The following is a 25,663-nucleotide window of genomic DNA, read 5'->3' on the forward strand; positions in this document are numbered from 1 at the left end:
AAAAGCTGACTGTATGCCCCCATGATGTCTTTGGTTTATGGTAAGACTAGGTTTTAAAAGTCTTTATTTATTTGAGAGGCAAAGAGAGAGATCTCATCTGCTGGTTCACTCTGAATGCCTGCAACGGACATTGGCTGACATCAAAGCCAGGAACTGGAGCTCCATCAGGGCTCCCGTGTGGTTTTCAGGGACTGAACCATCACTGAGTCTGGTATAGAACCCCGACTCTCTGAGATGCGGCAGGAGTATCTTAACTGCTGGCCTCAGTGCCTCTTCCTGCACTGCAATTTTCCTTAGGTTGATTTCCGCTGATTAGTTTTTCCACATACATGTGCATCTGAGTATCAGCCAGAGTCAGCCTGGTTTGAGGAATTCCTGGACTTGTCCAGATCCCTGCTACAGCCCTGGTAGAGACACAGTGCATATTCAATCCATCAGAGATCACAGCGGTACATTATCTGATGGATTTATCTTTGCTTATGTTGTATGAATATGGAAAGGAATTAAGTGTGTGTTTGCAGTTTGATAAACATTCAACATAAATTATACATTTTAATTTCATTTATTAGTTAGGGACTATGGAAAGCAGGAATTTCTTTGCATACAAACTGCCATCTGATGGGAGGATTAGCAGTTTCCTGAGAAGGTACTTTAATTCTAACAACAAAATCCATTTCTATTGTGAGGGAGCCACTGTATGATTTTTACTCAGTTTTAGAAAGGCAAAAGTAGTGTACAGCTCATCCTAGTGACCCTACGGTCTGTCACTGACACTGCCAGAGCATCCAGCATTGTCATCAAGTATAAACATAGTGCCAGTACATTGGCTGTCATTTGCTGGCTGGCCTGCATGCTGTAGTCACCAGGCACAATTTTAAACCCTAGTTATGTCTAAAAGCATGTGGCCTGGTCTTTGGGCATTAGCATGCGGAGCTGTGTCCATGGTATTATCTTACCATATAATGACTCCAAAAATCTCACAGAGATTAATGGCGATAACATAATTCCAGCAAGTTGCCACTCTATATGTAGAAATATATTGGCAATAAAAACCAGCCACTGTACGCCTTTCCCCAGTAGGGGATCTCTCACTTTTCTCTGATTTTTAAAGGCTTCAGATCAATAACTGGAGTGACATTATTAACAGCTCCCTCAACACCTTGGCCAGCGCTAATATTAAATCCATTACACCTTCTGTTTGACATTTGCAGTACAGCAGAAAGTGCTGTAGATACAGTCACATTGTCTGAGGACTGGGCTTGGATGTAGGGTTAGTAAGATGGGATCCCTCGCCCAACTTCTGCATTCAGTTCAGTGATAGGAAACGTGAACCAAAAAACAAAAAATTTTTTTCAATCTTCTCAACCATTGCCAGATGGTAAATAATTCACCTAAAATTACAAGTGTGTCACCTGTCCAATCAGATTTTTAAGAAATCAGACAATTTCTGCATTCTTTACTGTTATTCTTCAACCTTTGTTCCTCTAATCATATCACTGATCAATGCAATTGGAGAAACTGAGCTTCTGTAGAATCAGGAGCTGATCAAATTTACCACAGAAGAAGAAAATGCAGATTATTTCCATTTCCATACCAAGAAATACTTTGGCACTTCAATTTTGTTTTAAAGCCGGCAGGACACAGAGTGGGCACAACAGCAAAAAGATCACCACTACAGGGATGTACAGCAAGCTGAGTTCTGCCTGCAACTTGAGACGAACGCATGATAGGCAACCAGTGGGTTACTCATGGTGTTGTAGTTATTCTATGCCCAAAGCACTGTCTCCTCTATCTCGCTACCCTGTCTAAATCCAGGCTAACTATTGACTTCTCCCTCTAGGAGTTTATACCCATTCAATAGGTTGCAAAAACCGCTGACCTGGCTGAATTCCCTTCAAAGCAGGACCCAGGTAGGATTTCCCTGACAGCGTTCCTACAGCAGGAGCTCTTTGATAGCTAGTGGGAACCAAACCACTGGAGACAGAAAGGAAATCTAAAGAAAGAAACACGACAGGGAAAGATGCCTGTGAGGTTAAATGGAACAACAGGCTACCAGCAGCATGGATCAGAGTCCTACAAAAAGTTCCCGCGATGGCATTAAACCAAGTTTATTTTGAGGCTACAAAATTTTGAAATCCACATGAAGTAATTGGTCTTCAAAAAACACTATGCATAGATTTTAAAATTTTTCTGCACCAAAATAAACTCATCTTTTAATTCCATTTTTCCAGGTGAGGTCATGATCTTACTTTAGTAAAACAAATCCTCCACTGTATACCTGTATGCATGTACAGGAACAAAAAAAAAATCTAGATGGAGATGGGATATATATGAACACATGGTGGTTATTCCTGGGGAAGGGGATGTTGGTTGTTCACCCCATCTCCCTCCTTATTTTCTGTATTCTCTGATTTTTTTTTTCACAATGACCATAATTAATTTTATAGTTGGAAAAATAAAGATGTTTTATGAAGAAGCAAAAAGGAGTAAAAATAGTGATTTTCTGACAACTGAAGGAGAGTTTTTCCTTCCAACTAGGCAGATTTTTCAAGTTCCTCTGGGATTTCTTGAAAGAGCTGCTTTTTGTTTACTAAGCATTTAAAAGATCCGCCATTGAAGTTTATGAAAAGATGAGGCTAGCAGTCATAATCCCAAGGTTGCAGCATCATTAAGAGTAATGAGAAGACGCCAGCAGGTCTCTGAAAACCAGCTGAAAGATCCCAGTGTGTGTTGGGAGTTTTGTGTCTTGTGTGGCCGGAGCCATGGCTGGTGAAAAGCAGTCTCTTCCAAAATGTTTGCACCAAGCCCTAAGGATGCACTCTAGAACTTCATAAACATAAAATGAGGCCACCCGTTCATTTCTCTTATGCCTGGCTTAAGACACCTTGTAAAAATAGATATATTTACTAACCTATTAGTAAATGTGCCTATTTATAACATACTTACATGGTGCTGCTGTCCAGTCCACACAGCAGACACCCCCCCCCCCCACTATTACCTTGAGACTGATTCAAGACAAGACAATCACAGGGCTGGCAGTTCAAAGAAATGGATTTCTGATTATGGCACAGTATCGCTGCCTCTTAGATGGGTTTAGTCACTTATTTCCTTTTATTATAATGCCAAATGTTATTTAGATTTCAGTCATTTAGTAATGCTACGCTGAACACATCAGGGCTTCTGAAAAATTCCATACCTCCCAGTCCTTTCATTTTCATAATAACCATATATCGATAGCCCTTTTCCAACCAAATTACATCACTATTTGAAAAAGAATCTGTGCTTTATCAGAGTTTAAAAGATTATGATGCAATGAACAACAGTCTTCAAAAAAAATGTTCCTTCATGTTATTAAGAATTAGGAAATCTTGTTAAAATTCTTTCAGCTTTTAAGAAACATAAGCAGCTTTGGGATGTAGTGCCTGACATGAACTTTTTAAGTAATTCCCTTGGAGCGATCATCTGCATTAGTGAAGATATTTCGTTCAAGGTAGCACCCTACGCTGCTTCTCAGTATTTCAGCAGTCAATCTAATTGCTTTCTTAAGCCAAAGATTGAAAATAACTAACACTACAGTCTTTTAAGGCTTAGCTAGCTTAACTTTCTCTAATGGTGAGAGCCATACTCACCATCAAGGCAGAGAGCCCTTTCTGACGCAAGTGTAGCTAATGAGCCCAGTTGTTAAGGGACGGGGAGAGCACAGTTCTCCCTGGCCTCGCTTAGGATGGCTAAAGGCAGGCTGCAAATGTAGTGCCCCTTGTCATCACACTGCAATGTTAACAGCAACGCTGAAAGACACACAAATTCTCCCACGCTCCAGAATTAACAATAGGGAAGAAGCGAGTTCTAACGGTCCACCTCGAGTTGTTTTGTGCATCCCACTGCTTCAGAGAAGCTATGGGATTTCTCAAAGGCCTTATGTTAAAATATTTATTTGCTTTGCTGTTCTATTCTCACGCTAGCCTAGCATTCTCTAGCAGAATTGGTTTATAGGCTGTGGGATTTTTTTTTTTCTTTTATTCATCCAAAGTGACAAGTCACCCTTGACATGAGTTGTGTGGGTCATGAAACTCAGTGTGAATAGAACTCATGGTCTGGCTTCCAGTGGGACCTAATTCATGAAGGCTACATTAACAGAGGCATAGCACAAGGGTACTTCAAATAGCTCACGTAAAATGGAATTAAAAGATAAGTTTATTATGCTACAAAAAAAAATTTGAAATCCATGCACATGAGGAGTCTGCAAAACGTTCATGGAAAATACTTAAACTGCACTTGGATTTCAAAATATTTTGTTCCCAAATATTTGGTAAGTTCATTTTCCATGACCTTTCTGAAGCCTCCTGTAGCCTCTATGGACTTTGTGCACATCTGGAAGGCTGTCTTCAGGAACAGAAATCTAGAGGGCCATCAACAAACAGAAGCATGGCCAGGCCGAGATGAGCAGGGAGGGGAGGCTTTTGGGTGGAATCAACACTGCTTGGCCTGGAAAGAAGAGAGGATCTGATGCATCTGACTCCATGTATTGGAGAGAATGTGCTTGGGAAGGAGGAGTCAGTTGAAAAAGTGGTTCCTGGGGGAAGGCCTTGCATTAGGGCGTGAAGTCAGAGCCCGATGGATTTTCCTCCATAGTGGGAATAACTTCCACTCTATGAGAACTGCTCAGCAATGCAGTGGACAGCGTTCTCTAGCCAGGAGCTTCTTGTTCTGGCAGACTTCAGAGGGGTCGCCGGTCGGTTCTCCTGCAGAGGTATGGCTGCCGTGATGGAAACAAGGAAACTAAGCGCACTTGGCCAAGGCCTGCCTTCATGCAAAGGCTTAAAAAGCTGGAGCCTGTCACCCTGCATGTTTGAGTCAGGAAGAATCAAGGTTCCCCAACCCAACTCCAGAATGAACGAGCAGAAAACTGTTTACATGTACTGCTCGTCAAATACATCCCACCATGCACATCCTGATGACTGAAACCAGTTCCAATGATCTCCCTGAAATGGGAATTCAGGAACCTACGCCTTCCCCTCTGAGCAACATTATTGTCATTTTTAAAGGGTAATGAATAATCCTAAATATTCTCTTTTCTCAGTGAGTGTGGGACTCACTGGAGAAGGATGCTCACCAGTGCTACAGGATGAGGAATGCCCTAGATTCTGCAGTTAACGTCAGTGACAAAACATGGATTGTTTTAGATGGAATTCAGTTCCCAAAGATGCAAATATGCCTTTTCCCTTCTCTGTGAACAAACATATTGTGATTTTTCTAGACAGGCCAAATTATTTTCTTGGAAGTATGTAGAGTTATTTGAATGTTAATCTTTAGATTTTTTTTCATTTTGCTTTCAAATACAATGCCTTTGTGTTGTGAATCTGTTTCAAAACAACAGATCAAGTAGAGTACAAGCATCTTTGAAGAGTGCAAAAATAATTTCCCAAGTAAGCAAATAAAACTTTGCACTTCAAATCAGGCCTTGATTCATTAAAAATCTTAAACTTCTCATGAGAAAAATTAACATTTAAACCACTGCTGCTTGGCCAAGCACTCCACCACACAAGAATATGAAATATCTCCTCTAAAAAAGTACAAAAAGGACAAAACCACAAATGTGGAACTTCAATTAATTTAAAGCCCCAATCAGCAAAGAATAAATCCTTCGCAGATCTAATTACCAGCGCTCTCGGAAGACCCAGGCCGACCAGCCAATCTTCCCCGTGTTTGAACAGCTTGATGAACTAGGGGACTGATGGATATCAAGTCATTTTGTTTAATTTATAAATGGATTTTCCCCTAATACTTAAATTATCATCAGTACAACACAATGAAAATGGGAACATTCTGAATGCAAAGTCTATAAGAGTCCTGGAAGGAATCCCAATGAGGAATGTCACCTCTGTTCCTTCCTCTATACAATTGATCTAATTAAATACTGAGGGTGGAAAGGCAGTTTAAAATGTAGCCATTTCTGTTTTCTTTTTAGCCTTAATTTATCTGTTCACATCTTTCAAGTACCTTCCGATGCTTAAACAAAAAAAAAAAAAGCTGCCAAGATTTTGGCAACTTCCTAATACTTCTAATTCTCCAACTCAAAATGCTTCTGCCATAGATTTCGCTGAATACCAAATAAATGCTTTATGTTTAGCCATGGTAATAAAAAAGGGGGGGGGGGTGACTCACGCTGGAAGCTTTTCCCTCCAGGAATCTGAAAACAAAACTAGAGGAACTAGAACCTTCTATATGTATTGTTCAACTGAAATGAGATCTCTGGATTAAACTTATTAAAATGTCTCCTTATTTTCAAATCTCTTCCTTATTTAATTACTGCACGGGACTGAAAGCTGCATGGAATCGTTAAATACCCTTGGTCCTATTTATAGTCTCTTCACACAGGTCACTTGAGCACTCTGAACCTGCCCACCAACCCACACACTGGCGGTGCAGTTCCCACCTGGTTCAGGGGTCTCTGACTGAGAGGAGGAAGATGCTGAGCTGGCTCCGTCCTCGGCGGTGCCCTGAGAGAGGAGACCCCGCCCGGGCGGGAGCTTCATGCCCAGCTGCTCTGCCATCTCCACGTGGTCCCCGGGGTGCACATAGTCAAAGACGCTGCTGCCTGTCAGCTCCACCTACAGGGGGGCGAGAACAGGGAGGAAAGAGAGGTGTGGATCAATGCACCCAGGCCATGCGAACAATCCTGCATTCAAAGTCTGCAAATCTTGGGGTGCTGGAAGGTGAAAGGCTGTTCTCATGTGCATTTATCCACTATGGTTTAGCCCAGTTTTTGCCTTGTACGCTGTTGTTTGCATAAAGCCAAAGCGTTCCGTATAACATGGACCAGTCTGCCTCGTGTGCAGCAGTTTTAGCCACGCACCATCAACTACTTGCATGTTTGGTGTCAAATGGATGATTGACTGAATTCTACAATTTTTCTTATTGAGAAGTTTGGGATTCTCAGAAACAGCTACAGAAAGCACCATCGATAGCAGATGAATATTTTTCTTAAAACATACACATTTTCAAGATGCGTTTTTTTTTTTTACAAAACATCTTATTTCTATGTAAATTTAAATGTAAGAAGGGTTGCTTACGAGGTATGCAAAGGCATAATGTTTTCATTAAATATTACTCATTAGCTCTGTAATGACATGGAGAATTTTCCATGCAAAGGAGGTCAGCTGGGGTCTGAAACAGCCGTATTTTTTTTCTGCTGGTATCAGCTTGTTTTGCCTTCAATCTAATAAAATACATGGCACAAATCTCCTTGAGGGCTTTTTTGAAAAATTGTTTATTTTGTTATTAGGCTGACTCTCAAGGTAGAGAATGAACATCAAATATCAAAATAGTTGCAGCCGGAGATGGAGGCACTACCTCGCTCAGCGCTGTCCAACATGACCTCGGTGTTCGGGTCATGTCCGTCGCGGGGCAGAAGTTGCTGGTGAGGATCAGCCATACCCTTGTATTCTTCTAATACTCTTTGATCTGCTTCTAAGGACAGCAACAGCCCTCCTAACGTGATGTACTTGGGTGATAGGTATTACAACAGGGAGCTGTCTGTTAGCAGCAGGACACGGAAAAGCTCTTTCCCAGGTCACTAATGGGTTTCTTGGACCTCTGAGTGTAATGGGCTCTGGCCAGCGATGATGTACCACGGAGGCTGCCAGAAAGTCCTGTCACAAGCATCTTTGCGGATATTCACCTAGAACCCCTTGCTACCTCCTTTCCGTTTCCTGTGCCATTTCCAGCATCCCTTCAGATTCCACCGAGTACCTGCACCCCCTTTCCTGCCCAGAGAAACAGAACATGGAGAACCATCATTATCCCCAGAAGTCCATGTCCAGGGAAACCATCCCATCTATTCCTAGGTACCGTGAGATGAAATCTTAGCAGGCTACACATCTTCAACATCCATCAGTTAACAGAATATAGTCAGAAAAGTGGGAAGCCAAAATCAGTTTGGTTATAGCTCTTCCTGAAAAAGGCCCGCGTAAGTTTTACCGAAAATGAGGTACTTTCTCTTGCTATTAAATGACACTCTCCTGCAGTATTACCTGACTACTGACTGTAGCCTTTTACAATACGTATTTCCTCCATTCGGTACTGTTGCAGAGTGTAAATCAGGATTCACAGTGATCAGCTCATACCCTCTGGGAGGGGGGGATTACACGGAAATAATCCCTTTAATGTGCGCCTTGCCTCTAAGCACTTCACACAGCAATAAATGGGTAAACTGACTTTGAGCAATTAAGAAATGAAATGAAACTAATAAAATGTGTGTTTTAATATTTCTTGATGGTTATTCTGTTTGGGGGTTAGGGACTAGGAGGAAGGCGCTCTGATTTTGCATGGAGTCCGACTGCAGCACTTTAAGGAATACTTCTGTCACTCTTCTCAAACTCTTTTTTTTTTCTTTAATACTGCAATGTGCCTTTTGGCACAGACCACAGATTGTGATAAGATGACAACATAAGTGGGAGATAAAGTAGAATTTTTTTAAGGGTTCTGCTGATTAAATATTCATATAAGCCAGTCTGTAGAGAAGTACAGACCAGTATCTCCCAGCATGATTTGCGTGTATGTGCAGGCACCTCCTCCCCACAGAATAATGTCCCGAGCATGGAGCATCCAGCCTGTGACTGAGTGCCACATGCCTCCAGAGGCTTCATGTAACTCCCAACCCAGATTGCTGAAGCTCAGTGTTCACTGATATGCTGACATATCATAGTCTCCATGTACAAGAGGGCTTCAAAAACATTCATGGAAAGTGGAGTTAAAAGATCAGTTAATTTTGGAACAAAACATTCTGAAAACCATGCATAAGAGTCATCTTCGACAAGTTCATGGAACATAAAAGTTATGCATGGGACTGGCATGGTGGCACAGCAGGTTAAGGTGCTGTTTCATTTTTTTTTTTACACCAAATTAAACTTATCTTAAATTAAAAAAAATTTTTTAAGTGGGAGGGTCTCCATCCACTCACTAGTTGACTCCCCAAATGCCTGCAGTGGCTGAGGCTGGGTTGGGGCTAAAGCTAGGAAGAGGGTACAGAATCCAGGTCTCCCACATGGGTGGTAGGAACTCATGTACTTGAGCCATCACCACCACCTCCCAGGGTCTGCACTGGCAGGAAACTGGAATCAGGAGCTGGAGCTGCAAATGGGACCCAGGTATTCCTCCATGGAACATGGGCATCTTAACTGTTAAGGCCAAATCCATACCTGTTCCCCCACTTCTCTTTTAATTCCACTTTCTCACGAATGTTTTGAAGCCCTCTTCTATATTTTATAGCTAAACCAATAATGTAAAGAGGATATCAACAACTATGGGACACCAGAAGCTGACTTTGAGATCAGAATCTTCTCCCCTTCAGCAGTGTGATCTTGAACAATCATTTAGCTTTCCTGGGCTGCTCTGTAGGACTCTGGGGGCACCACGCACATCGTTTCCCACGTGGATAGCAGGTAGCATTTGAAACCTTGGCTGAGGGCATGTCTCTTTAGTCCTGTGTCCTTCGGGCTGGGGGCAGGTGGCCTGCCAAGCCCCTGGGGCTGAGCATGCTTTGCCATTGGAGTCTTGTGCCAAAAGAACATGTTAACGAAGGTGTTTCAAACCAAAACAGATGTAGGGGTAGACAGAAGTCTACTTACATGTGCACCTCGAGTCATCATCATACCTGACATCTAACACTTAAGAACAGTTCTCATATTCCTTTCCCTTCACTTAATTAAACCCTGGAGCTGGAAGAGACTATTCACATCCCCTATTTAATAGGTAACAGCACTACAGTTCTATGACACTGACAAGTTTACCCAGCTGTTGAGTGTCGAAGCAAGGCTGTAGGCTCCACTGCCTTTCAGTCTACCACTTGCTCACTAAACCTGCCTGGGTTTTTTTTGTTTTTTTCCCTGCTCTTATGAAGACTGACGAGGTAGGACAGACTAGAACTCATGTTTCCTGCCACTAAATTGTGTGCCTCAAGAAAGACTACATACACCAAAACGGGGAGTTTTTTACTGGAGGGGTAGACATTACTTCATGTTACTTTCCAGTCGGAAAAATAAATGGAACTTCAAGTCAGTGTTAGATAGTTTCACATCCTCATTATGAACTCTTTTTTTTTTTTTTTTTGACAGGCAGAGTGGACAGTGAGAGAGAGAGAGAGAGAGAAAGGTCTTCCTTTGCCGTTGGTTCACCCTCCAATGGCCGCCACGGCTGGCGTGCTGCGGCCGGCGCACCGCGCTGATCCGATGGCAGGAGCCAGGTGCTTCTCCTGGTCTCCCATGGGGTGCAGGGCCCAAGCACTTGGGCCATCCTCCACTGCACTCTCTGGCCACAGCAGAGAGCTGGCCTGGAAGAGGGGCAACTGGGACAGAATCTGGCGCCCCGACTGGGACTAGAACCCAGTGTGCCGGCGCCGCAAGGCGGAGGATTAGCCCAGTGAGCCGCGGCACCGGCCCTCATTACGAACTCTTAAAAACTTTCGCTCACCCTCAACTAGAACTAGTGTCTTACTTGCAGGAGCTCTATTGGAAACATTTGCTGGATGAAAAAAGGACGGGTATTTAGGCCTGCAAAAATTTTTGCTTTGTGCTTCACTGGACACATTTAAGTTGGTTCTTTTATAGCACTATTTATGACACTATTATTGTAACACAGAAGTGTTGTGATAGCATTATTTACTCTGAAATATCAGTTACAATATGGTATCGTAAGGTATTCATTCCCAGCATGTCCTTGCTGTATAAAGACTTACACCTTCTGTGATGGACCCCTAGCTGAATTTCATTGAAGATAGGGTTGTGTAAGACCTGGGGATGGGTCAGCTTTAAGGTCCTTTTTAAGAGAACAGTGACCATCTTTAATAACCCATTTTATTTCCAATCTATGGCAAAACTATGTTTAATTGGTTAGTCTCTTATTTATTTATTTATTTATTTGACAGGCAGAGTTGACAGTAAGAGAGAGAGACAGAGAGAAAGGTCTTCCTTTACCGTTGGTTCACCCTCCAATGGCCGCCACGGCTGGCGCGCTGCGGCTAGCGCACCGCGCTGATCCGATGGCAGGAGCCAGGAGCCAGGTGCTTTTCCTGGTCTCCCATGGGGTGCAGGGCCCAAGCACCTGGGCCATCCTCCACTGCACTCCCTGGCCACAGCAGAGAGCTGGCCTGGAAGAGGGGCAACCGGGACAGAATCCGGCGCCCCAACCGGGACTAGAACCTGGTGTGCCGGTGCCGCTAGGCGGAGGATTAGCCTAGTGAGCCACGGCGCCGGCCCTGGTTAGTCTCTTAACTTCTACATCCCTCCATCCTCATCATCTGAATTCTAAGTGACATAAAATTATGTCTTTACTATTCCCTCAAATCATCAACAGTAGAAATTTCTTTTGATACCAGTGATTGGTTTTATCTTCTATCCTTAATTATTATTTATTTAACACAAAGGTATAGATTTTTCCTCCATTACTGCGTTCTTCAGATAGATGAGTGTGAATTTCATTCTAAGGCAAATGCAAGGCCCTCTCCATCTCCTAGTCCACCCAGTCACACTATCGGGTGGGGAAGAAACCCTTCCATGCTCTGTTTACTAAATACAAGAAATAGACCCAGGGGCCTTTGAGTTGCTTCTCTGGCACAAGAAGGAGAAAGATGCATGATGAGTGTTTCCAGCCTCACGTACTCCATCTACTTTCACCCCAGCTGGGTGACTGTAAAAGAGAACTTATTCTCACATGGCTTAGAGCTTTGCACAACAGAGAACCTGCATCGGGGGCTGCAGAGAGGCAATGCATAATAAACAGGCATATCCACAAACAGCATTTGGTTTGTGCTTTTCTCTTCCTGGCTTTCAACACCCAATGCAACCATAGATTCCTCCAGGCCAAACCACAGCCCGGTACCATCCTGTGTAGTCTGACCACACAGCCTGCCTCAAATTTATTTCACGTCTGTTAGCTTGCATGTAATTTGCACAGCAGACACAGATGATTTGGTAACTCTGAAGTTTTCTGGAAAAAAAAAAGTAAATATATTATACAGCGGTTTGAGTTGACTTTTCCATGTTGGGTCATTGTACCCTGCTGGTAGGGAGGATGGGGGACTAATTTGTCTTTTCATACATCAAGAGAGCATGTCAATAGCCTTTGCATGGTCCCCTGGAGTGAGCAATATTTTTTAACTATAGCCATGTACCACCAGTGTAACTCACGAAACTCTTTGATGGAAAGGGTTTGGTGTAAATGAGGAATGGGCAGTGGTAATGTAAGTCACTGCTGTATTAGAACAACTGTAGAAGAGCTTCTATAAAGATCATAAAACCTAATTTTAAGACTTTTTTTTTTTTTTTGCTAAAAATACTTCAGTCTTAGGAATAATACAAAGTTGATTTTTATCAAATCAAAAGGTCATTCGGAACCTCCTGTTTAAGGCAGAATGCCCTAATCACTTTACAGAATCTTAGCTTTTCAAAATTTCTAATTTTAAAACATTTGAGAGGCAGAAAAAGAGTGCTTCCATCTTCTGATTCACTTCCTAAATGCCTGTGATGGCCTGGAAGCCGGAAGTACCATCCCGGTCTCTCACGTGGGTGGCAGAAACCCAGTTTCTTGGGTCATCAGCTCTGCCTCCCAGGGTCTGCATTAGCAGAAGGCTGCAGTCAGGAGCCGAAGCCCAGTATCAACCCGATGTGGGACATGGGCAGCTTAACCGGGAGCTGAGTTACTAGGCCAAAACACCTGCCCCAGTTTTAGAAAGTTCCTGAGAGGCCCAGAAGTGCTCTTGAGTAAGCCCTGTTCACAGAGTCCTTCTACAGGCAGATCAGCTCCCACGGGGACTCAGTTGTATTTGAATAGAAGGTCATGCCTGAGAGAGGACAGTGTTGGTGCCAAGTGGCTGGGGAACCTAACTCCCGGGGTAGGCTTGCAGATCGACCACGAGTCTCTGACATCCTGGCTAGAAAATCCCGACCCAGGATAAGGTGCTAACTCTATCTCACCATAGCAGGTTAGGATTTGTAGTTTTTTTTTTTTTTTTTGGGGGGGGTCACATTTATATTATTGAAGGATAATAAAGTGATAAGAGAATAAAATATAATAAGATATGATGGCTTGATTAGCATAGGTTTTCTTTGGATTTACTGGTATCTTAATGCCATCTTCATAACTTCCTACATATTGCAGAACTCTACTGAATATTTATGAACTGTTTTGACAGAAACTTGATGTTCTTTACTGCTCTGTCTCATTCTATGTATTTGCTGACTTATCTGAAGAGAAACGCATAAAAGCATTGGATCTGTTACAGAAATACGTGTGTAAATTAGTAGAACAAGGAGAAAGGAAGCCTCTGCATCAAACAACAAGGTAGAATGAAAAATCCTTTCTGTGTCATCAATAGGAAAATGAATCCTCTCTATTTTTACAGATATGTTAACACGGCCTTCCCTTCGCAGAATCTGAGCTAAAAGATACCACATCATGTGTTTATTTTATCTTCGGAAATAAACATTTGGATTCCTGTGGAAATAAGGGAGGCCACGCACTTTTCTTTTATATAGATATCCTTTTCTATTACCCCTGGAGTGCTTGACTTGAATTTGCAACAATAGCATCCGAAGAGGTCCTAGACAACCATTTCTGAACTTGATGAAACCCTGCCAGCCAAGAATTCCAGGGGGAGCTCCGAGTCCCCAGGGAGAGAACAGGAAAAGGCAGATGGTTGGGAAAACAAAGTGAAAGGGGAAACACAGGACAAACTGCAGGTATTGACTCACACTGGGCACAGCTACTCAGTGCAGTGTCTGCCTCCGAGCCATTCCCAGGGGATCAGTTGATCGGGCAATGATTTAGCTGATTGCGAAAGAGTCTTTCTGGATACTGACTCAGGCTCCAGTTGACTATGTTTAAACACTTAGATACAAACAATCTGTGTCTAAAAAGATCCCCAAACTCTTTGGTCTCTTCCTTAACTTCCCTTTTTTTGTAATCTTGGTTCAGGTATACCTCCATCACCTCATGTGACAGAAGCAGTGGTTTGAAAATAGCTCTGATATGTCACTATCCTTTTCCTTTCATTAAGAGACCTGGTTCAATGAAGAACCTAGCAAAAGCCTTCGTACAGGAAGGACATTACATCACAGCAGTGAGCTCAGGGGCCCATTGTGTCAAAGTGACTAAATCAGGGCATTTTAAAACCCTATTGCAGAAGGTTCCTATAGTTCTGAAGTTTAAGAGTGTCTGCAGGGCAGAGAAGGCCAAGTTTGTAGTATTTGCCACAGAGCCGGGAAGGACAAATTATGCCGTTGGAGGTGACATCATAGTAAAAAGTGAAATGATGCCAGGAAAGAAGCACTAACAATTTTAAAGTCACTAAAGCCACCCGTCCACTTCTGAAGATCAAACAGATAGTAAGATGTCACTTTCAAAGCCTCTTCATTACCCAGGTGATAGAGACCAATCAACATAAAATAAGAGATCCTGGCATAGTTAATCCATTATCCTCCAATTTTACATGGTTAATATTTGTCACTTAAACCTGGATACCCACTGAGATGCATGTTATGCATAGCCAGACTTCAATATCAAAATACCTCAACTTTTGCTTCATTGGCGTTGTTATCCTCAGAGTGAATTTTGTCCTCCTCCTCCTTCTGATCATGTGAACAAGAAAACATAGAGGTTGTACTAGCTGGTCCAACACGGGGACGAAGGATGGGGCGGTGGGGGCCAACGAATTAAAAAAAAAAAAAAAAGAACAAGGAACAAGCTTGTAAATTAGGATTGAAATCTAAGTCGTCCCCTGATTCTAAATAGCCCTCTTATTTTGAGGATTTATTTAGTTATTTGAAAGACAGACGGGGGTGAGGGAGGAAGGGAGGGAGAAAAGGAGAGAACTTCCATCCAACAGCCAAGTCTGAGCCAGGCAAAGCCAGGAGCTCCATCAGGGTCTCCTACATGGGTGGCAAGAGCCCAGTTACTTGGACCATCTTCTGCTGCCTTCCCAGAAGCAAGATCAGGAAGCTGGATTGGGGAGGCAGGGCAGTTGGGACTCTAACAGGTACTCTGACACAGAATCCAAGTGTCACAAATGCTAGCTTAACTTGCTGCACTACAATGCCAGTCCCAGCCTTTTCTTTTAAAGGAAGATACAGCTCATTGCTATAAGAATTTTGGGATGGCTTTTTCATTTGTTTTTGGAAAGCTACACAGGTTGATTTTATTGTATTCCGGTTTCAGTAAAACAGCATCATTGATCTAACTCAAACCTTATGTCTGCTTAATGTACACAACAATCATACACACATATAATAAATGCTGCAGTGAACACAATAAAATTAATCTTCCCCGATTATCTTTACAGGAACCACGCAATGAGAAGAGATTAGCGACATCAGCCCTCACCAAGAGGTAAGTCACTGAGAGAAAAACAAAGCACGTGATCAGAAGGGTTACATAACGATGATTTTACTTCTCACCTGAAGAAATCTTCACGTTTAACAGAAAGCGAGATGAGAGGTGGATCTGCTCTGTAGAAATCTAGCTTTCTCGGATCCGAGCATAATGCCAGTGCTGCTCCTACTACATTGGAAACATCTGACTCTCTTCTGCCATGTCACAGCAGGGGTCCCAGAAAATCTCATCTAAGAAAACCCTGAAGTTTACTCAAATGCTTCAGCTCTTGTAGAAAGTGAGTAGTTAGTCCATGTTAAGAAAATACTTTGGCAGTTAGTCTAATGAGTACTAGCAGGAATAAAATTATCTGTTACTGGACGGGCATTTGGCCGAGTGGCTAAGAGGATTCAGACGCCCAGATCTCTTAGCAATGCTAGAGGTTTGACTCCTGGCTCTGCTTCCAACTTCCAGCTTCCTGCTACTGCACACTCTGAGAGGCAGCAGGAGATGGTTCAAGTACATAGGTCTTTGTCACCCACTTGGAAGACCTGGATCGAATTCTGGGCTCTTGGCTTCTACCTGGGTCAGCCCTGGCCTTTGTGGGCATTTGGAATGTGACCTGGTAGATGGGAACTCTGTGCTGTAATCAATTACTGATCTTTCCAGAACATTCCATTGTGATATATTTAAGTAGGTCTTGGGAACCTTTGGAATGTTGTGTGGGCACCACAGCCCTGGGATGTAATTTATTTCTAGTGAATTACCCTTTGATAATTCACTAAACACCTACTGCGCTGCTATTTTATTTTGGCTATTGTAACTCCTAATTGTGGTAGTGTTTGAGGCTTTTTTTTTTTTTTTTTTTTAATTTGACAGATGGAGTTAGACAGTGAGAGAGAGACAGAGAGAGACAGAGAGAAAGGTCTTCCTTCCATTGGTTCACCCCTGACATGGCCGCTGTGGCTGGCGCTACGCCGATCCGAAGCCAGGAGCCAGGTACTTATCCTGGTCTCCCATGGGGTGCAGGGCCCAAGCACTTGGGCCATCCTCCACTGCCTTCCTGGGCCACAGCAGAGAGCTGGATGGGAAGAGAAGCAACCAGGACTAGAACCCGGGGCCCATATGGGGTGCCAGCGCTGCAGGCGGAGGATTAACCAAGTGAGCCACGGTGCCAGCCCGAGGCTGTTTTCTATGAAGCTAGTCCATACCCTAAGCATTCTCTAGGTGCCATTTTCAAAGACTAAGTTAAATTCACGACTGTTGAAAAGCAGACGGGGAGTTAGTCTTGTTACAATAGATAATGTAAATAAAACTGGAAAGTACAAAACAATCAGTCAGAGGAAGCAAGTCATCCCAGAGGCTGCAAGCTGTGCGTGTTTCTTAAGATGTCTGGAAGGGAGTATGCTGGAAGTAGGGGAGCAAACCCTCTTGAGAACCAAATTCCATGTTCTGTCTCACCAGAAAAACCCTCTAATCACACATTAATTTGGCATTTAAGTTCAGGGGTTTCAGATATCCTTGCTGTTCATCCATGAACATTCTCCAGGGCCATACTGCCCAACATTGTATCCAGAGCCAAGTGTGGCTACCGAGTACTTGGGAAATGGCTTTGCTGATCTATAATAGGCTTAGGATGCAAACAGTCTTATATTTTATATCGATTCCATGTAAAAATAGTATTTTGGAGAGGTGAAATTGAATAAAATATATTAGTTTAATTTGCTTGCTCTTTCTTTTCAAAACATGGCTACAGGAAGATGTAAGATTACACATGTGGTTTGCAGTATGTTTCTGTTCTGCTAAAGAACCCAGAATCCATGGAATAGAAGAATGTGAAGTATTAGAATACCATGAAGATGACATGAAAGTGAAGAGGCATGAGAGAAAAAAAGACTATAGAAATAGAATGTCACTGTTTAGAATAAAAGGACTGAACTTGTAGATTCAATTAATCTGTCAGTCTAAATATTTCTTGACCATTTGTTCTCTGCAAAACATTGAATTTGTGATTATGGAGCTATTAAGTAATCATTGAAACTCAGCACCTTCTCCCAAGGAGCTTACAGTCTACTTAGGGGAGAGAAGATAAACACATACAAAACCAAACTGTATGAAAGTCAAGTGACAAAATAGATGATGGTACAATGTAGTATAAGGATACTTCAAAAAGGCTGTGGAAAGACAGAATGAAAAGATAAGTTGATTTTGGTGCAGGAGATTTTGAAATCCATACATATGAAGTGTCCTCAACAAGTTCACGGAGAATACTTATTGTGAAACAGCAATCCATGTATTTCAAAAGAATTTTTTTTTGCACCAAAATCACCTTACCTTCTCAATCTATTTTCCAAGAACTTTTTGCAGTACCTTTGCATATAATCGTTTCTCAACATGACTATTATAGATTGCTGCCTCTCAAGTTTCTCCAGATCCCTTGGGGGATGCCCTTAAAATGCAGAGGCATGGACTCACGTGGTTCTAGCTCCATAGATACTGGGTAAGGACCACGAGTCTGCATTTTAAAGAAGATCCTGGGTGATGCTGATACTGCGGGCCCATGATCCACACTAGTAGGCATATGCCTAGAGGTGGTTGTGAACTAAGTTTCTGGGATGGCAACTCCCACTCTGGCTGTACCCAGAAAAGAGAATGAGAAAGGGCAGGGAAAAGATGGGAGCTATCCAGGACACAACACGATTCTCACTATATAGGAGCTTACGAGGGCAGGGGTGGCATATTGTACTTTTCTTGGTTTAAGCCTAGGACTTTAGGAAGCATTAGGTAGAGGCTAAATAAACATTAACTGATTGATGATTGATTTTAGCCCTAAGAAGGTAGATCCATGCGAGTGTTCATTGCCTATTTTTAACCTTCCTCCCCACACACACTTTCAAATACTCAAGAACAGATTAAAGGAATCATTTACATGAAATGTCCTGCTTCATTTTTCTTCTCAAGTCTGTATCTCAAAGACAATTTTTAACTTGTACAGTTAGGCTGAAATAATCGCCACATGTTGAACTCCCTTCTCGTTGTATCTAGGTCAACTCTGCATCCAAGAGTTTCATCTCATTTGTTCCCACATCTGACACACTCATATGGACTCAGTTCACCAGGGATGCATTTCTCCCCTCCCCCACAATCTAGCTTCTTTCATCTCCAAAGAGATATTAGCAGGGTTGTTGTCTTTTGGCTTGATCCTGCAGGCAGCATCAGGAGTGTTACCTGGGATGGGCAGAAGGAGCTCAAAGTGAGGAGTATCTCAACGCTGCTCTTTCAACTGGCAACTGCAGACACTCAAGGGGCATCTTCTACGACCCCAACACAAAATACCTTGTCTATCTACACATCTCCGCATCAGCGACAGAGAGTGGTATGGCTCAGTAAAGGAAAGACTCTTCAAGTTTTGCTCCAGGTTGTAAACTGGCTGTCAGGTACCAAAAACACTACTTCCATGGGAGAAGCACTGGTACGGTGGCAACAGCCAGATGAACCACTTGTAGTGTGGTGTGTTACTGGTTGTAATTAAATTTCCCAATTCACTTTGACAAGCTTTCCATGTGGTAAAGCTGTTACCATACCCCATCAGTTTTACTTTTAAAAACCAACAGAAGAGCAAAAAAATACATCGGTTGAGAAAGGTTGGGAGTGGGTGGCAAGAGAGGGGTGAAAACTTATCAAAAGTGAAATTGGATTAAGAGTCAATCAAAATCCAACTGTGAATTTATCATTTCAATGAATTTCAATGAATGGTTTAAAATCTGTTTGAAATCTATTTGAAAATGAATATGTAATAATATAGACATATCTCCTTTTCAAATCCAGTATTGTCAGATGTATTCTGAGCATTATAATTCATGAACAGAGTAGATGACTATTTGAAAAGTATTAAAATGAGCTGACTTTTCAATACAAGTGTCTTCACAATAAGTTTTTCTATTCTGGGCAATTCAGAAATGTAGACAATTGTGGTAGAAAAATAATATGTATTGTAATATTCATTGTACAGTAGTAGTGTAGTAAGTGGCAATTCTGGACATTACAAGAGACACAAGGATTATTTTCTGTGATTGCACAGAGAATACTTGGATTTCTTGTGAAGCTTTTGCATTGGAAATGAGATTCATCAGTCTGAACAGGGCAGGGTTAGAGCCCTTAGCAACATGCTTATTTTGTAGAAGGTCACTCAATAATAACTTCCTCTGCCCTCCAAGCTTATTAAGACTGACTGGCATATATTAATGAAAACACCTGATTCTCCAACCATAAAACCCAGACAAAGACTTTATTTTAATATTAAGGAAGGAACCCTTAATTAGCAGGGTTTCAAAAATGTCAGCTTCTTCTATTAGCTGTTCTGGTCCATCAAAGCCATAATCCCTACTGTCAAATTTCATCACTTGATAGACAGTTTGCTGGCTGTCCTCTCTCTTTTTTTCCTTTTTCTTTTACCGATCATACTGACTGAAGCCTTAAAAATTTTTCTTTTATTTTGCCATCACATTTAACAACTCATTGTGCATTTGCCTGTTACACCCTTGATTTTACTCTGCCTTCAAGAGTCTCAGCACATGTCAGCGAAAAGGGTGAGGGAACACCGCAGAAACACAAGTATTACATGTGAATACATATGCATTCTTCGATGCGTAATTAAGGACTCTTGGAAGATCTGTGCTTGCTTAAATTGATTGCCTTCATGGGTGTGTAAATGTGTTGTCCTAAAACACAGACAAATAAAACAGTCTCATAGATGATTTCCCATTTTTGATGTGTCAAGGAGAAGGGGAGGATTGCGAGGGAGAACCGAGGATCTTTTAAGGTAAACATACAGCACTATTAACCACCAACATACCTGCCTGTTGCAAGAAATTCCTTAGAGCCACAATGGCTTTGCATTGTCCTTCAGAGGCAAGATAATAAAATGACTGCATCTAGCAGGACAGAATAAATACATGGCTCTTAAAATATTTGTGTTTTTAATCTGATTGAAAACATTTACTGTTGATTAAACCCTTTTGCAAATGGAACATTTCATACTGTCCAGACCCAAAAGGAATACAAAAACCACAAAACAGTATTAAAACAAGGGCAACTCAAGGATTCATGGACAACTTTTGTGAAGATTCAACTGCAGCCTTTTTGTTATCTATAAAAGAACATGGGAGCCCCCAGGGTAAGAGTTTTAGTGTCTGGAAATGAATGACCTGATGGCAATGGCTTGGACTTGGCAGACTCGGCTGCTGGAGACGACTGGCGTGCACCCATTCTCTTTAGTGAGGCTCAGGGACTGAGTCTCAGGGCACAACATTGCCTTCTTAGCTCGCCCACTTGGAATCAAGGAAGCAATGGACAAACCGTATCCATAAGCACCCAAGTATTTGTTTCTGCAGTTTTTCAAAATTTGTTCTCGTCGACTCCAAGGCAGAGAGTCTCGCCCTGAAATCTTCACGTGCACTTACTGTACCCATTTCTTTCATGTGGAAGCACCCACTTCTCTCTCCACATCAGAAGCTCCGTCCCAGGAGAGGTTGGGATGACCTTGTCTCCCTGGGGACCAAAAGCTCAGGGGTTTTCATTTTAGTGAAGTCCACGGCCTTCCTTTACACCTTGGGGTTCTTTTTGTTTCTATCACAGAGCATTTTGATTTTCTCAGCATTTACTCTCCTTTCTCAACAGCCCTAGATGAGCACAGACACCAAACAAATCCGCACAAGCCTAAATTCAAGTCCCTAATCAGTCAGTATCATTCTAATGCTACTTTTTTCACTTCCTTAGATGAAATAGAAATTGTTGAAGGTATGTTTTCTGATATCTAATAGTTTTCGGTGACTGTCTACAAGTATTCTTAAGACTCTCACTCCAATTTTGATTGCATTATTTAGAAATGAGGTCTCCTATTACAGACTGATGAGTTCCTGCTATTTCTGTCGAACATTTAAAAAGGTGCCTCTCCGTGTAGCTGGTCACACAAAGTATGTTTCTTGGACTAGGACACTGGTTGGGAATTGGGGGCAGTAATCAGTTCCCACTTCATGGTTCATTGTATAGACAAAGTAAGCTACAATCCAGGAAGCTTTCTAATATTTACTGTTAAACGCCATTAGTTGACAGTTAAGTTTGCAGAGGTCGTGTCTAGAGATAAATGGCCTGGAATCAAAACTATTACTCCCATGCCCCTGGGCAAGTGACTCTACACTTTCCTCAACTGTAAGGATGGTAATGAGACCTAGTTTCCTGTTGTCAACATTAAGCAAGACAATGCATCCATGGTGCACAGCAAAGCAGATACGGCACACAATCATCAGTGACTCTAATTGTATATTAATTTTCTAGACCATAAGATTCCTGAGGACAGAAGCTGTATCTAATTCACTGCCACAATCCCTGGTGCATAGTCAGTGTCACAGAAGTATTAATCAAATGAGTGAATGGGATTAGAATTCCACTGAGAGATGAGCTGACTCGAAGGGGTTTGCTAAGTGTCCGAGGTCACAGAGTACCATGGGGGCTTATTCATTATGATTATTCATTCATTAGAATAGCAGGAGCTCATTCACAGGCCATCACATCTGATCTTCAGAGACTTAACATCAAAAATGTGGCATACAAGACATAGAATCAGTCTGTGTGTCCAATCAGTGCATGAGCAGATAAAGAAAATGTGGTATAAATACACAATGGAATCGTTTAATCAAACCAGTCACACAAAAACGTATCAAACTGTGGCTGGCATTGCATCTTGGCAGGTGAAGCCACCACCTGCAATGCTGGCATCCCACATGAACATCGGTTGGAGTCCTGGCTGCTCCACTTCAGATCCCGCTCTCTAATATGCCTGGGAAAGCATTAGAAGATGGCCCAAGTGCTTGGGCCCTGCACCCATCTAGGAGACCAGGAAGAGGCTCCTGGCTCCTGGCTTCAGAACGGCCCAGCTCAGGCTGCTGCAGCCATTTGGGGAGGGAACCAGTGGATGGAAGATCTCTCTGTGTCTCTCTCTTTCTAACTATGCCTTTCAAATAAATCCATAAGTTAAAAAGTTGATTTCATAAAGGTAGAGAGGAATAGTGGTTACTGCAGGCTGAGGGAGAGAAGGGAATTGGGGGAGGAGGGAGGTCAGATAATGGGTGCCAAATCCCATTAGACAGAAAAATATATTGTGGTGTTCCCTATCGGGGCAGGGTGACCACTGTGTCCAACAATCCATCATATACTTTTCTAAAGAGAAGAGAAGAGTTAGAAGACTCCCAATACAAAGAAATGATTGGTGATCAAGAAGATAGAAATGCTCATTACCCTGCTAAGATCCTTACATACTGTATATATGAGTCAAATCATCCCCCTGTACCCCCTAAACACACACGATCAAATTGAATAAATGGAAAAGCATGTCATGGCTACTAGAAACTCAAAGCCACTCAGGCTTGATTCAGAAGGATATTCACAATGTGGGGGCTGAACATGGGTCTCTTGCTGCACTGAACGACCCTGCCCTGGATCCCAGGGACCTCAGATCCTGTGAGTCTCAATGAAAACTTTGGTTTCCTTCCCCCGCTTCTCCTTGACATTGCCAATAATTGGATGTAATTCCTCAATGGGCTCCAGGTCAAGGAGTCCCTGGGAGACCTTTCAGGGACCTCTCTATGATTTTGCAACAGCAGCAGCACTTCACCAGTTTGTTTTATTTGTTCTTGGCCATTACAAAAAGTTAACTTCTTAACACAAATTTTATCATTCAAAGTAGTGCGAGAAGCACAGCCCAGATTTGTTGGCATACCACAGCACCCTTGGGGGTATATGGAATCAATGTTTTCAAAGTAGAAGAAAATGACAGAAATAGAAAACAAACCAAGTTAAGGTGGTGTTAGCAATGTCTAAAGGCATCGTATGAACTACTGACCTAAGCGATAGCCCAGGAAACAGAAGTTTGCTTTCCGTAGTCCCCAACCCAACTTTCCCACTGATCTTGGGATGAGAGCAGATAAGTCACTGCATCGTTTGTTTCTCTCACATTTGTTAACTGATCTTGAGATGCTGGTCCCTGCTTCCTAGGACAATAGTGAAGAACAGATTAGAGAACACTATAGCATGTTGTAAGCACATCAACATTTGCCTTCAATTCATACAGTGCCTACTTCAGTAAGAGCAGAACCCTCAAAGAGGGAAGAAACCAAGGTGGAGGGGGCTTGTACAAGACTCACTACTTTGGGAGGCTGAGATGCAAGACAGGAGAATGGCTGGCATCCCAGAAAATTGACACCTAAGACTTGGAGGCACTCTGGGGAGTGAGCACTTGGAACTGGAGGCAGTATCGGGTTGGTTAAGTCAGCATTTCAACCACATCCTGCAATCAACCTGAACACCTCTCACTTGGAATGGGATGACATCCAGGGGCTGAAATGAATCCTCCCCCACCCCACACTGCAAGAGTAGCACTATTACCATTGCTACATAATATGCAGAACTGATGCTTTTGTGTCTGGACAACTTTATGTGAAAAACTCAGTCTGTGGGGACTCTTCGTGCCCACAGCAGCCAGGACAGTGCTGAGTCACAGCAACTGGGTCTGGAGAGAGGAATGTGGTGTCAGATACTGACTCCATCCTTCTCCCTTCTTTTTCTCAACATGATTTGCATGTGCTGTAGGACTTCTCTAATGAATTTTCATCTTGTATTCTCTCTAGTCTCAAAAATGTCATCCTTGTAGTAGAAATGCAAGCGATTTGTTCCAGGAAATTAAGGAACTTCGGCTTAGCTAATTGTATACTGATCCTAAACTCTTTCTAGAAGTCAGGCTTTCTGATGTTTGTGATGATGTCTCACTCATCCTTATAGTTCCCAACACACCGAGCACTGTGCTTAATCAGTATTTGTCAGTTTGATTTAACTGGAGATCACAAGAGGCTTTCTTGGATGTTGCCCCTTTGATCCTGAGAACCTTGGGCTCTTGTCAATATACGTCAGACTAAAGACCTCAGATCCAGAACCAAGGAGGCTGCCACAATCTCACAGTTGCATCAGTTGCACACTCTGGATTAGACATCAGTCCGTTATTATGAAGTTGGCCTTTTTAGACACCACATAGAAGTGAGATCGTGCAGTTCTTTTCATGCATGGTGCCTTCCAACTTCATCCATGTTCTTACAAATGGAAGGACCTCCTTTTTAAAGGCTGGGCAATATTTCATTACACACACCTTCCACGGTTTCTTGATCTAGTCATCCATTGATAGACACTTTGGCTGATTGTGGTTATAGTGAATGACACCAAACCACCATAAACACAGGAATGCAGGTACCTCTGTGAGATACCATTCTCATTTGCTTTAGATAAGGGGCAGGGTAGCTGACGAACATGGTTGAGATTTGGTCAAAGGGTATAAGGTTTAGTCATATAGGATGAGTACTGTATAGCATGGGAACTGTGGTTAAAAAGGTCAGGTATACTTAACATTTGCCAAGACATTAGGTCTTAAGTGGTCTCACAATCTAAATAAATAAATAAATATGAAGGTACTTTATAAAGTTCAGGGAAAAGCAAATTGAAAGATAAACTTATTTTGGTGTAAGAACTTTTGAAATTCGCACATAGCTTTTTTATATCATGCATTTTCCATAAACTCTTGAAGACCTCTTCAAGAGATGGATGTGTGAACTAGCTTCACTAGAGTCGTCAGTTCATTACAGATCTGTCTACCAAGACATCGTGCTGTATACTGTGAATATATACGATTCCAATACTAAAAATTTTAAAAAGAAATGGGTCTGCTTCACATCGCAGTGATTTCTGTTTGGGTCACTGCTTTGAGAGGAGGCAGAGTTGTATTCTACCTCTGCGTTGGCAAGGCCAGGGTTTGCATCCTGGATCTGCTCATTTCCAACCATGTACCATGAAGACTGTACTTAACCTTTGCAAGCCCCCATTTTCTTATGTGTTAATGGGGATTTTACCACTTACTCTTCTGGTTGTTGGGAAAATTAAAATCTGAGGTGAGTCATGGGATTAGCACATGTTAGCTGTAACAATGACAACATCAGCAACAATGACTTCCCACGTGTACCCTTTTGCCCAGAATAAGAACTGGTAAGAGAAACCAAACCACACCACACAGCACAATAGTTAATTCTGACCATCACTTAGATCTCTCCAAAAGAGATCTCAACCTTAATCCTCTATTTCTCAACCTTAATCCTCTTCAAGGAAGTCTGGTTGTAAGGAGTTGGATTCAAGAGTGGGAATTTAATAGTAAGCTTATTTTTTGTTTCACTGGCACAGCAGTCAGTGTGAATAGAGGGTAGGG

The 25,663-nt window shown here is 42.3% G+C and overlaps 1 protein-coding gene across 10 annotated transcripts in view; it reads right to left on the reverse strand.

Moving 5' to 3' along the window:
• The window catches only part of NPAS3 (neuronal PAS domain protein 3), a 927,347-nt gene that overhangs the window by 118,740 nt on the left and 782,944 nt on the right, over window positions 1-25,663 (reverse strand). For all 10 annotated transcript variants that reach the window (XM_070053760.1, XM_070053764.1, XM_070053762.1 and 7 more), the window contains one exon: window positions 6,437-6,611. In XM_070053760.1, the coding sequence (XP_069909861.1) occupies window positions 6,437-6,611 (175 nt within the window). The remainder of the gene's footprint in view (window positions 1-6,436; window positions 6,612-25,663) is intronic.

Source organism: Oryctolagus cuniculus, chromosome 12 (assembly GCF_964237555.1).
Source record: "Oryctolagus cuniculus chromosome 12, mOryCun1.1, whole genome shotgun sequence".
In the NCBI taxonomy this organism is placed as follows: Eukaryota; Metazoa; Chordata; class Mammalia; order Lagomorpha; family Leporidae; genus Oryctolagus; species Oryctolagus cuniculus.